This window comes from Papio anubis, chromosome 13, assembly GCF_008728515.1.
Source record: "Papio anubis isolate 15944 chromosome 13, Panubis1.0, whole genome shotgun sequence".
NCBI classification, from domain to species: Eukaryota; Metazoa; Chordata; class Mammalia; order Primates; family Cercopithecidae; genus Papio; species Papio anubis.
Genome location: NC_044988.1, coordinates 68,364,213 through 68,378,853, shown reverse-complemented (window position 1 = coordinate 68,378,853; position 14,641 = coordinate 68,364,213). Strand labels below are relative to the sequence as shown.

Below are 14,641 nucleotides of genomic sequence, written 5' to 3'. Positions count from 1 at the left end.
TGATGTTTAGTAAATTTACAGAGGTCTGCATCCATCACCAAAATCAAGCTTTGAAACATTCTGTCACAGATAGAAGGTCGTAACTGCAAGTTGTCCAGATTCCTGGCGTTTTGAACAAAGAGTTGAACGAAACGCCCAGCAAAGCAAAGAAAGAATGAAGCAACAAAAGAAGGAAAGCAGGGACTTATTGAAAACAAAAGTACACTCCACAGTGTGGGAGCAGCCTGAGCAGCGGCTCAAGGGCCCGAATACAGAATCTTCTTTGCTCCAAATACCCGCTAGAAGTTTCCCATTGGCCACTTCATGCATACTTCGTGTAAATGAAGTGGTAGCCCGCAATCAGTCTGATTGGCTGCAGAAAGCAGCCAACAAGAGGCTGAAGTTACAAAGGTCACACTCCTGTGCAAACATTTGATTGGTAAAGGCAACCAGAGGCTAGGATGAAGTTACAAAGTTATACTTCTGTGCAAATGAAGACTGACTCAGCCCACAATCAGTCTGATTGGTTGTGGACGGCAACCATTCAGAGGCTGGAGTTAAGTCCCAAAGTTGCAAACGAAGACTCCACTGGTACTCAGTCTGATTTGTTGCAGACAGATTTCCCATCTGCAGCCTCCGTCCTTTTGTTACTTAGGCGTGGAAAGTTAGGGTTTTCCTTTCAACTTAGTTCTAGGAAGTCAGGGTGAAAGAGCCTTAGGTTCCCTGCCTCCAGACCCTATTCTCCTGCCTCAATTTCCATCATCCCAAAAAAGTTCCCTCGTGCCTTTTTGCAACCTTTTCATCCCACTTCTTTCACTTAGCTTGAGGGCGTTGAGGTCATCCACAATGCAACAAGAATCAAGCAGTCTTGTAAACCATGGTATAAATACCCCACTTTTTAAATATCAGTTCACCAGTTGATGGACATTTAGCTTGTTTCCATTTTTGACTAGTAGGAATTATGCTGCTGTGAATATTCACCTACAAGTCTTTGTGTGGACTTATGTTTTAATTTTTCTTGGATTAGAGTTGCAAGATTTAGCAAGTTAAAATACAGGATGCCGAATTAAATTCAAATGTCAGATAAACAATACTGTTTTTAGTATAAACATGTTCCATGCAATATTTTGGACAAACTTATACTAAAAAATTGTTTGTTTTTATCTGACACACAAATTTAACTGGGCCTCCTGTATTTTATCTGGCACCTCTACTGATACCTAGAAATGATATTACTGGGTTACATAATAGGTTTCTATTTAACCTCTTAAGATACTGCAATCTGTTTTCCAAAGGGAGTGTTTACATTCCAGCAATGTGTGAGATTCATCTTTTTTTCATCTTTATTGACACTTGGCTATCTGTCTTTTTAAAAACTATAATCATTTGAGTGTGTGAGGAGTGGTTTCTCATTGTGGTTTTAATTTCTTCAAGTCTTTATAAAGAATTATGTTTATTAGCCATTCACATATCTTCTTGGGAAAATGTCAAATCTTTTGACCAATTTTTATTTTTACTTTTTTTGTCACAGCCCTACACATAATTCATGGCATTCAGAACCTCACTTTATCAACTGTTGCCAAATTACCATTTAAACATTAATACCCAAATACAGAATTTAGAACATTATTTTACATTTTAACTCTACCATCCCCAATCTCTGAGCAATGAATTTGTTCAACAGTTTTTAATTGGGCCATTTGTATTCTTATTGAATTGTAAGAGTTCTTTATACATTCTAAATACAAATCTCTTATCAGATGTATGATTTGCAAATACTTTATCCCAGTCTTTGGCTCATCTTTTCATTCTCTTGTTTTTTAAAGCCCCAAATATTTTAATTGTTGTGAAGTCCAATTTATCAACTGGTTTTTAATACATTTTGCTTTTGAAGTCCTGTTAAAATCATTGCCTAACCTAACATCACAAAGATTTTCTCCTGTTTTCTTCTAGAAGTTGTATAGCTTTAGCTCTTACCTTCAGGTGCATAATGAGCTGAGGGTCTAATTAACTTTCTCCCTTTTTTCCTTCCTTTTAAAATACAGATATCCCATTGTCTCAGCACCATTTATTGAAATGACTGTCTTTTCTCCTGTTGAATTATCTTTGTGCATATCTTGAAAGTCCATTGGTCGTCTGTGAGGGCTTATTTCTGGACTCTTAATTCTGTCCCATTGCTGTATATGACTGACTGACTGTCCTTGTGTCAATAAACACTGTCTTGATTATTGTGGCTTTACAGTAAGTTTTGAAATTGGGTAAGGTAATTTCTCTAATTTTGTCCATTTCAAAATCATTTAGGCTCTTTTAGACATTTTGCATTTCCATGTAAGTTTTAGGATCAGCTTATGAATGTAAAGAAAAATCTTTCTGGAATATTGCTAGGGATTGAGTTGAATCTATAGAACAATTTGGGGAGAATTGCCATCATAACACTGTTGAATTCTCTAATCCATGAGCATGGAAGTTCTCATTTACTTAGATCCTTTGATTTCTCTCGGCAGTATTTTTTTCAATTAAATAAATGTTTACTATATTCTATTTGATGCTATTCTTAGTTTACTTTCGAAGGTACTGTTTATTGCTAATATAATGTCAATTTTTAAATATTGATCGTGTATCCTACAACCTTGCTTGCTGAATTTATTAGGTCTCTTAGCTTTTTTTTTTTTTTTTTTTTTTTTGAGACGGAGTCTCGCTCTGTCACCCAGGCTGGAGTGCAGTGGCGCGATCTGGGCTCACTGCAAGCTCCGCCTCCCGGGTTCATGCCATTCTCCTGCCTCAGCCTCCCCAGTAGCTGGCACTACAGGCGCCTGCCACCACGCCCGGCTAATTTTTTTTGTATTTGCGGTAGAGACGCGGTTTCACAGTGTTAGCCAGGATTGGTCTCCATCTCCTGACCTCGTGATCCGCCTGCCTTGGCTTCCGAAAGTGCTGGGATTACAGGCGTGAGCCACTGCATCCGGCCAGTCTTGTAGCTTTAAAAAAATTTTTTTTTCCAGTGGATTCTTTAGAATCTGACAGGTAATATTACTTAATAAAGACAGTTTTACTTTTTTCCCCAACCTAATGTCTTTCTAGCCTTTTTGTAGGGGGAGGGAATAGGGACTGGATAGAACCTCCATGACAACATTGAATAGAAATGATGAGAGGATGTTCTCGACTTGCTCCTGATTTAAGGAGAAAAGTATTCTGTCTTTCACCATCAAGTATGTTGGCTGTGAGATTTTTATCGATGCCTTTCACTAGGTTGAGGAAGTTGCCTTCTATTTCTAGTTTTCTGAGTTTTCATCACGAATGGGTGCTGAATTTTGTCAAATGTTTTTTCCTGTGGCTAGTTATCATAATAATAAGGATTTTATTGTTTCTTCTATTAGTATGGTATAATACTTCGATTTTTTGATGTTAAACGAAGCTTACAGTCCTAGGATATGACCCATTTGGTCCTGGTGTACAAATTATTTTATCTGTTGTTGGATTCAGTTTCCTAATATTGTGTTTTAAGGGTTTTTGCATCTATCCCCACTGGCTTTAAATACTTTTAAAGTATAGGTATTTAAAAGTGTAAATTTCCCTTTAAGCAGTGCGTTAGCTGTACACTATAAATTTTGACATGCTGTACTTTCATTTTCATTTAAAATTTTAGAACTTCCTTTGTGACTTCTTCAATACATGGGTTTTTAGAAACGTGTGATTTAATTTCCAAATATTTTGGGATTTGCAATTTTCTTTCTGTTGACTTCTAATTTAATTTAAACATGGTTGGAGAACATACTTTCTACTATTTCAACCCTTTTAAATTCAGTGAGACTTCTTTTATGAAATAGCATGTGGTTTCCCCTGGAGAATGTTCCATGTGCACTAACAAAGAGGATGCATTCTGTTGGTGGTGGGTGGTGGTGTTAGGACAATTTGGCTGACAGCATTCTTTTATATGCCTGTGATTTTCAATTGAGTCGTTCTATCAATTATAGTAGGTGTCAAAATCTCCAAACATTAAATTGTCCATTTCTCCTCTCAATTCTATCATTTTTCTCATTATTTTGGGGTCCTGTTAGGTGCGTATACATAACTGTTACATCTGATACATTGGCTTTTTATACATTGGCTTTTTAAAGTATCCTCATTTCCAGTAACATTTCTTGTCTCAAAGCCCTCTGTATTAATATAGACATTCCAGCTCTCTTACAATTAGTTTGCATGTTATATATTTTTCCATACTTTCACTTTCCAGCTGTTGGTCTTTGAATCTACAGTGTGCCTCTGTGAACACCATGTAGTTCATTTTTCTTTTTAAATCCATCCTGACCATCTCTACCTTTTAACTATTTAGTCCATTCACATTTAATGAAATTATTGGCATTACTACTTATGGCTGCCATTTTGGTATTTGTTTTCCAAACGTCTATCATTTTGCTTCTCTGTCCCTTTCTGCCTTTTGTGTTAAATATTTCTTGGTGTACCATTTTGTTTTTTTAATATATTTTAAAATTGATGCTTTAGTGGTTACTCCAGGGTCTACAGTATGCATTTCAATTTATTACAATCGTCTTCAAATTAGGAATAATTAATTCTACTAAAATACAGCTTTGTCCCAATAGAGCTCCATTTCCTACCTACTCCCTTGTGTTATTAATACACACTGCACCTATACTGTAAACCCAACAGTATGGTGTTATAATTACTATATAGTCTTATGCTATTGAAAGAAAACTTGTATTGTGGTAGGCAAGTATTTCCCCAAGATTTCCATTCTCTATATAATCCAACACTGATCTTGGTACTGCTGTGAATAGACTTGGAAGGTAAAACTGACATTACTAATTAGGGTAATTATCCTGGATTATCCAGATGGGCCCTGAGTAATCACACAGCCCCTTAAAAGCTGAAGAGGGAAGCAGAAGCATCAGAGAGATGCAGTGGAAGAGACAGTGGAGATATGAGGCAGAAGGGGAGATCAGAGAGAAGTGCAAGGATTCAACCCATTGTTGCTGGTTTTGATGATGGAGGAGGGAACCATGAGCCAAGCAATGTGAGTGGCTTCTAGAAACTGACAACCACCCCTGGCCAACCTGTCTTACAACCATATGGAGCTGAATTCTGCCAACAACCTCAATGAGCTTGGAAGCCTATTCATCTCCAGCTTCCAGAAAAGAATGTTGCCCAGCCAATGCCTTCATTTTGACCTTTTAAAATATGGAGCAGAGAACCATCTTGAGCTATGTTATGCCCAGACTTCTGAATTACGAACTCTGAGATCATAAATGGGTGTTGCTTTAAGCCAGGGCAGTTGTAGTAATTTATGGCAGCAATACAATCATAGTCTTTTCTATTTGTACACATATCCACCATTTCTGGTGCTCTTCATTTCATCCTGTGGATTCAGGTTACCATCTGGTGTCATTTATTTTGTGTGTGAAGGATTTAGTATTTCTTGTAAGGTAGATGTCCATAGGCAACAAATTATCTTAATATTTGGGAATGTCTTTAGTTTCACTTTTTTTCCAACTTTCAACAAAAGCTCCATATCCTCGTGATGTCTTTATTATAAAGAAAAAAAAAAATCCCTAAATCCAGCCTTCAAATTGAAGTAATTATCTTTAACGTGAGAGCAATCCTATACACAAAGCCCCTCCCCAGAGTCAATCAAGGGTTTGGGGACCACATCTCATCATTTTCCCAGTTCTCTTGTCAAGCCAAGTTTTCACCCCCAGGAGACGAACAAATGTGCTGACCCAAAGGCAACAGAGTTCACCTGTAGACAGGTCCATCATGCCCCCCTGGAAGACCCACACCCCTAAGCATGTGCAGAAGAGCCTCCAGGCACAGAGACACACCTGCAGACAGGAGGACACTCCCCAAACATGCTATAATATTGTAACTTGCACTAGGCAGGGTTAGAAAACTTCTAAAGACTCTTGTAACTCAAAGGTTCTAGTTGCCATCTACAGCAGCTACATATGGCATGACTCATTCCAACATACACACTTTATTTTAAAATATGCCACTGGCACTTGGGAAAAATGTAATTTATTTGCACTGCTTCCGTTTTTCTACTGTAGTGTTAGGACTTAACATAAGCATCACTCTTCTATTTCCTATTTACATTTGGAATATTACTACAAATACAATATACAATTTAAAAAACTTATGGGGAAACGCAGCTTATGTTTTTTTCTCCTCTTTACAGGCTTCTCAGTATCATTCGACTTAAATGGAAATTGTATGTAGATTTTCTGTACATATCTTAAAGGGCAGAGATTACACTGATAAAGCCAAAAGAAATCTGCACAAATACAATACAGAAAACAGAAAGTACAGATGATGTTATTTGGGGTACAAATATAAACAATACAGTACCATTTGAGTAACTGAGCAACATAATACCCATACTTTATAGAAATAAAACTGCAAACCTGGAGAATGCTCTGACAAATATTAAACATTATATACACAATGAGGTAAATGTACCTTGGTCTCTTGAGAGGTAATTTAAGTTTAAAGCAATTGACATTTTGAAGCATCTCCTTGACATATGAAGAAACATCAAACACCCCATTCCGCTGGCACGTGAAAAAGGGATATCAAAACATGGTTCATGATATTCAGTTCACAAACCTTTTTAAAAAATAAAAACAAATTCACTGAAGTTCCTTTTAAGTTGTAAGAAACAGGTTGAATGTTATTAACCATATTTTTAAAAGTTTACATTTACAAACAAGATTGCATAATGGGATTGAAAAGTTTAATGTACTGACAATCATCATAATATCATAATGTCCTAGAAGTCCAGCATTCTTAAGAGAGAGGGCCCATGGGTATTCCAGTAATCCAAAACAGAGACAAGAAGCTGCAGTACATGTCCAGAGATAATCCTTAGTATCTCAAAGTATCTGAGTTGGCATTTTCTGCCGAAGTATTAACAGAACCATTACTTGGAATCACTACCATTTGGAGCCAGAACACTGCCATGGTCAAGAAACAAACAGTTGACTTACGATTCTTCCAGTGCAAGAATAAAAATAAGCTTTGGATAACATGTCTAATGGGATAGTGATTTTGTTGTGCACTTTAATGATCTCTTTGCCATCTTGTTTTACGAAACAGCCTATATCTGATAGTTCTCAGACACAGAAAAAAAAGGTAACTCAAGCATGGACTACAAAATCGCCAAGTGACCACTTACATTTTGTAGTAAGAAGTGAAATCTGGGATTCTTGATGGCCATGGCACTGTACAGCAACTCAAGGCACTTCTTGAGCACTATCATTATTACAGCAGAATTACAGGCTCAGCTCTTCAGACCTTACCCTGTCTTATAGGGGATACAATTGGCCACTGTTTCTGGCACAACTCCCACTGCAGCAGCCACCTTACTGCCATCCCACTCCTCATCCATGGCTAAAGTCAAAGCAGGGGCATCCGAAGCCTCATCTGCTCAATCTCCAAACTTAGAGATCCCTCCCTGCCACCTCTGATGACTAAAGGAAATGGAAATATGTCCCACAACTTCCATCAGCCATTTTACTCTAGGTCTCCAAAGCTGCTCTTCAGTCAAAAGGCTGTGGGGGAGGCAATGGTCTCTGTGTCAGGGACCAGCAAGCTGGAGAGCAGGTTGCAAGAAACAGCTGGAGACAGAAAGGATGGACCAGGGATGTCTATGCCCCACTAATTCATATTTCCCCCATCCCCATTCCCATTCCTCCTGGCTATTGATAAAATGAACGTGGACACACAATTTACCAGAAGATGTTTTAGCCAAGTTGAATCTTGGAAGGTGAGCATCCTAGGATGGGCATTATAAGCGACTGTGTTTTTAAATGACAAAATTATTACTCTAATCAAATTTATCTGCAGTTATCGACAGTAATCGTGATCCATCCCACCTTTTAAGTTACCTTCATTTTCAATATTAGCCAATTGTGATTTATCAAACCATCCCTAGCCAAAAAAGGAATTAACTGCAATAATATGTAAAGTCAATTTAGAACTAAACTCCAACTTTAAAAAAATTCCCTGATTCATCAAAAGTACATTTTATCCACTTAGGTTAAGAAAAGTATAATTGTAACTCAATCTTTGATTCAGTAAAAAATATCTTCAGCAAAAGTGGATAACCTTACATGAAAGTGAGAAATCATGTATTACAACTTTAAATCAGACAACTTTTGGTATATTCTTAAAATTATATAAAAATAGTTTTAGTGATAAAATGCATTGGTCCCCTGGATTTCATAAAGCAGATCTGGTAGGCTTAGAAATGGCCCCCCTCCCCCCAAAAAAAAACCCACAAAAAAAGTACCTGATCACAGAATTAGAGATTATTATTAAACAAGTAATATAACACAACTATAAAAACAAACCTCTCAAACTCATTCATTTGCTTCAATGAAATATGGTAACTACAGAAAAAACTCAACTTTGTAGTCAAAATAGTAATCTCTAAGCATTTTTCCCATGTTTTTAAACACATGAAATTGATACTAAATTCCTATGTAATATGTCACTCATTCTAAAATTACTTTGGTTTTAAGACCAAATAGTCTTTCAAATTTATTCTACATATAAGAGATAAGACATTATCAGAATGCAACTCATTCAGTGTAAATGGCCACTTTCTCTTCCTGACCAAAATACTGTATCGGTTATTCTGACCCTGTATTGGGGAACTGATAGCACTATAAAGTCGAAGTCTTGCCTCACAGGTATGATAGTTTTTCCTCCCCTCAGAATAAGATCACAGTGATAAAAGGACTTCGAAAACTGTAAAAGCTCTGCAGAGACTTCACAGCATTAGAATTAAAAACCAGTTATTATAAGCTAGTTTCAACTTAATGTGAGAAGACCATGACAAGTTTGCTTTCAATATTTGACCAAAAACATCTGTAAATGGAGAAGAACCTATACTCAGAATGTTCTTTAGCTACCACCTCTCCCAAATATCAAGGGTGCACTGAATGCATTACATAAATTACATGTAAAGTAAGCAGTTGCAATGTACGCACACATAAGGAAACACTGAATTAAAAGCTGCCTTCCTCAAAGTATAGTGAGACCTCAAAACCACACTAGCTCTAACCTCAGTTACAAAGACAGAGGATCCACCGAACGTTTACTCCTACATACATAACACATGTGACTCTCTTGCACATCTGTTATCTATTCAAATTATTAACTACCTTCGCCTTCCTAGAAAAAGGCCTATTATTTAACATTAACCATATTCTAATTTTAAATGTAATTCATTTCTTAAAAAAATAACACTGTCTTTGAACAGATAAAGAAAAAAATGGCTTACAGAATACCACATAACTTTTCACAAGCAGCTAGACAAACTTTCCCTTTTAGAAAAATTAGTCTGTATGCTACAAATATTAAAGTACTGTAAGTATCTAGAGTGCCACTTGATTTTTTAAAAGTATACTTAGACAACACAATTAAAATGCAAAAGCTTGATGTGAGCATATTCAAACATGACCATGCTAACAATTTACTAATTAATGCCACTTCATTTCTTTAGTGGCTTAAGCACATTTTGGTAGGAGAAAGGCATTTTCAAAATAGAATACCAAATGACATACCACAAAAACCCTTCCAAAAAACAAAATAGAGAAAGTTTGGGTTACCCAGATAAATAAGCTTTTTGAATTCAAACACTATAGGTTTTTAACATAGAGACTTTCAGCAATTCTACTCATTTCCATTAGAAAGACACAGAAGTGGCACTTACTGGTATAGTACAATCCCATTTTGAAGGCATGTAATGTTCTGAATAAGTGAAAGAACAATAATAGTATACAAAATACAATTGCATAAATTATGTTCCTCACTACTATATGAGGTCATTTTTAGACTCAAGATAAGAGTTTTATAAGTGTTAGTTTTAAGATCCTGAAAAACTATAGAACAGTACATTCAAAGTCTGAATCAAGGAAACTCTAGTGGTTCAGAATCCTCTGAGAATGTACTAACCAGGAGCAAATCACTTTCTTTAAATAATAAGAAATGTTTCATTATAACTCAGCAATCCAACTCCTTTGCCCTTAAAGATGATCTCCAGCACAGCAGAGTTACCTAAAGTTAAGACCAGCAATCATCTTTTTAAAAAACAAGTTTTGTTAATAAAAAATAAAGGTAGACTACACAACATTTTGTAACTGTCCTGGGAAAGAAGCGTTCATAGTGCACAGAAAGGACCCACACGGCTGTTTCCTGGGTCCAAAGAAATCCTGGGAAGTTTTTAGTTGACTTTATTACACTGCTGCAAAAGGAAGCAACATCCTTCTGTTCCCTCTCAGTGAGGTAGAACAATTGACCTCCCAAATTAAAACCCAGGAGCAGATCTGAAGAAAAAAGTAGAGTTCAGGCAAAGTCGTAGAATTACATTTTGATGCCTTCCTGTTGACTGAGTTGTGATAATGTTTTCTTAATCCGCAATGCTGTAAGCCTAGCTGCTCCGTTGGCATACCAACATTCTCTCATAATTTTAGCCATTACTCTCAAGGCCTACAAGAAAATATAATTAAAAAAAAAAAAATTAATGCATGCACCATTTTCCATTGGTCTGGATAAGAATTTTTACCTGTAAATTTTCTTTTTAAATGACATATACACTTTGTTGTTGTTGTTAAGCATTGTTTGTAATAGCAAATGAGTAGAAATTTCACAAATTTCCATCAACAGGGTACTGGTGCCAGTGCTGGAAAGCAGGTAGACAAAGAGTAACTCACTTAGCAAACCTGAAGAGGTCGAATCCTAAACCAGAGCTGGGCAAAGCAAAGAAGAAATCTGACCTCACACTGAAGTTTTAAGTTTGTACTTTGAAGTAGCCAGATCAAATTTTTCTTTTTTTTTTTTTTTTGACACAGGGTCTCACTCTGCCACCCAAAGTGGAATGCAATGGCATGCCCTCAGCTCACTACAGCCTCGACCTCCCAGGCTACAACAATCCTCCCACCTCAGCCTCCGGAGTAGATCAAATTTCTAAAAGACAAAATCTAGCAGCACTCTCGTTTGTTAAAGTATGTCACATGCAAATTCCTTGAGCATGCTGAAATACATTTTATTTGGGCCTGTAGATGTGATTTTGTTGGAGGTAGCAAGCTCTCTTGGTTATCAGAGGTTCTGCTGAGTCCTATAATAGTTTAAGATGTAAAACCAACTACTGAACTGAACAGCTTTTTATAGCCTTTTTAAGCTACAAACCTTCAAACCGGGAGGAATATACCCTGCTTCACCAATATTATAATAGTAACAGCTAGCAACTAAGGAGAGGTTAAATAAAATTCATCTTACGAATCTTTAAATTTACAATTACAAAAACATTTCTAAAACTTTTTGTTAGAGCTGAGGTTGAGAAGCTCAGACACTGCTGGAAAAAAAGCATTTTCCCTAAATTCCTGGTTAATGGTCATCTGGGCAATCAGATGAATAAAATGGAAAATCACTTGAAACAACTTTGTAATCACCTTATCTGAGTTCCTCACCTTACAAAGGGATATTAAGGTTCAGAGAACTAAAGTGATTTGTTCCAAGTCAGACCCTTGAAATGGTAGTCAGGCTGGTCTAGAATACAGGTCTCCTCATTCCTGTCCAGCAACTGTCTATTGTTCTGGGTTGCCCTGGCTGAAGGGAGGCATTCACTTAAAAAGTACGTGCTTTAGTTCGCCTGACAGACCTAAACTATGTTCTGATACACTAAAGGCCACTGCAAATGTTCTATGGCCCTTTCAATGTGCTTACAATTGAATATGAAAACCAAATTATTCTGTTTTTACACATTGGTTTGACTGCTATGAAAAAGAAACTTCTTAAAGAAAAGTTTTCCTTAAAGAAAAGCAGCAAACTTTTGCTTACTAAGCAGAAGTTTAGAAAATTGCCTAATATCAAAAAGAAATACTCACTTCGCAGCTCTGCCATCTGTTTGGGATATTTGGCCTTAACTTCTGTTCACAAACAACTTTTCTCATTTCTTCCACTGATGGGTCAGAAGGTACAAGATCATAATAAGGCAGCTGGTAATCTTCATGAATTCCTGTATCAGTTTAAAAAATAATAATTTTGATGAATGTATTCAGCGAATGCCAAGGCATTAAAAAGATCACCTGAGAGGCCTATTACAGTGTCTTATTACTAAAGTAGGTAGGTGGAACAGAGATTACAGCTTTCTCTATCTCATCCAAATCGGTATCAACAAGTCACTTCCCTGAGTTGATATTCTGCCCACACCTTGAAACTAAGTATTGCCATGAGATCAATAACGCCTATTTGAAATGACAGTAAACTGTGAGCTGTGACCACCAGACTGACATTTCCATCTAGAACCCTATTGTGCAGCAAATGAGATTCTATTCTGTAAGTGCACAGGCTCTCACTTGTACAGGGATATATAGATCCTATCAGTGAGACACAAATCCTATGAGGCAAGTTTAAGGTGCAAGTCCCTTTCTCTACTTGCATCTGTCAATAATATATCCTATTTGACTACCCAGGTACATGCTAGAAACAGCTTCCTAGGTGAGCCTCTCAAGCAGCTGTCAAACATCCTAAGGCACTATAGGTCTCAGTATAACAAGGGTTTGGGTTCTGATGAGTCTCAAGATTCAAACGGAAACAGGAAGAGAATACACTAGGCTAGAGCTGTGCATGTGCACACCATGGCACTGTCCCCTCCCAAAGGTTTCATCGCCTTTGTTTTCTCTGGCACTCGGTGATGTCCTGTTTCAGATAATGGATTGTGCATAATTTCATTCAATAAAAAAAGAAGACAATTCTCGAACAACTTCTTCTGCTCATGACAAACTGTTGGGGGAGAGGGGGAGCAATTTACCACCAATGGAACATCGTCGAGCAATTTCCCAGAATACTAAGCCCATTGCATAGATGTCAGCACGTTTGAAGGATTCAAAATGTTTCATATTTATGGAATCATCGAGAACTTCAGGGGCCATGTACCTAAAAAAAATTTGCAAAAATAACTTTGAAAATCATCCCCTTACTGCCACATTTTGATGAACATCCTTTCAGACATTTCTCTGTACACAGACATATGCACAAAATATTACATAACAAATATTAGACTCAAGAAAAATATTAAATATCCACACTGGTTTGCACATTAATGATGTCAACTAAATCCCACAAAACGCTAAAATAGCAGTTTCACGCTATCTGCCTCATGATCTTGGTTTCCAGTGAAAGACATATGCAACTATTGTGACTGTTAAAGGTGTCCCAATGTACACCACCTATACATGTTCTAGGTAGAAACCATGCATTTTAATCTAGAAGTCTTCTCACTGAGGATGAAAGGAAGGGCAGGAATATACTCTAGGGGAAAAAATAATAGACACAGAAGAATGCCAGTCCTCATACTGAAGCTTCAAAAACCTATGAAAATTATAGGTCAAGACCCACAGAGACCTGCAGCAACCACTGTCAAGGACCCCTTAGCTGGCTGAGAGTTCAGAGTCCCCAGGGAATCCAGAAATCTCAAAATTACATATAAAATTTGAATAGACTAATGCTGCTGGCTCTCCGACTCTCTCCAAGGCCAAGGAAGTAGTTTGAAGAAATGCTGTAACAGCAAGTGATAAGGGCTTTGGGTCAGAAACGCCCAGGTTCAAATCTCAGCTCTTCGGCTTATCATCCACATGAAGCTGACCATATTATTTAACCTCCTCAAGGTGGTTTCCTCGTCTGTGAATTAAGGGTAACAACACCTACCTAATTAAGTTCTTTTGAAGACTCATGGACTCAACAAATATCTACTGAGGATCTACCATGTATTAGGCACTGTGATGGATGCTGGGAATACAAGGCTGCTCTCAAGCAGCTTGCACCTAATAGAATATACAGGCAAATAAATAAACAGTTACTACATAATGCGTAAGTGCCTCAACGGTCCCAGTTTAGTGTGCTATGACAGCCCCTGGCAGGGACTCCTAAGAGTCTTGAGAACTAGAAAAAACTTCCTACAGGAAAGGTGGGTACGAGGCTGAGAAACAGTAGGGTAAAATACGCTCCAGGAGACAGCATGTGCAAAACTTCTAAGAAAGCAAGAAAGGCATATTTTCAGGAACTGAAATATGAAGATAGCAGGGCTAGCTATAGCACAGTATTTGAGAAGGGATTAAATGAGGTAATACAAGTAAAAGACCTATCAGACGATTGGCACATAGTAGGTGCTCTATAAATGTTAGTTACTACTGTAATTATAATTAACATGCCTACTGATATTTTCTGGAAGGGCAACCTTTCATCAGCAGGCATCTTTTTAAGTCAGGTAACTTTGGCTTCAGAGCAGGCAAGACCATGAGATCTTCTTGCCTGTTGGCAATCTAATAAAGTACAAGTTTAAGCTGAGTTTCAGCAATGGTATGTATATATGAAAGAGAAGGGAAAAAAGGTGATTTCAGAAGATATTAAAAATAGTTGTTCAAAAGTATACCTTTTTGTTCCCACTCTGTGGTTTGGAGCAATATCAATGGTATCTGTGGCTGAATCGTGTCTTACTGCCAGTCCTAGGTCTGCAATACAGCAAGTTCCATTCTTCTTTACCAAGATATTCTTTGATTTCAAATCTCTGTGAGCAATGGCTGGCTTTCCTAAAAAATCAAAAATTAAACATGACTGCTTAAAAGGTAATACCAATCACAACCCA

The 14,641-nt window shown here is 37.2% G+C and overlaps 1 protein-coding gene across 3 annotated transcripts in view; it reads right to left on the bottom strand.

The window, feature by feature from the left end:
* Positions 1-5,949: 5,949 nt before the first annotated feature.
* Positions 5,950-14,641, bottom strand: part of TGFBR1 (transforming growth factor beta receptor 1) — a 49,381-nt gene continuing 40,689 nt past the window's right edge. For all 3 annotated transcript variants that reach the window (XM_003911451.4, XM_009188422.4, XM_003911452.5), the window contains 4 exons: positions 14,429-14,585; positions 12,809-12,933; positions 11,883-12,013; positions 5,950-10,485 (listed from right to left, as the gene is read on the bottom strand). In XM_003911451.4, the coding sequence (XP_003911500.1) occupies positions 10,360-10,485; positions 11,883-12,013; positions 12,809-12,933; positions 14,429-14,585 (539 nt within the window). In that variant the 3' untranslated portion in view covers positions 5,950-10,359. The remainder of the gene's footprint in view (positions 10,486-11,882; positions 12,014-12,808; positions 12,934-14,428; positions 14,586-14,641) is intronic.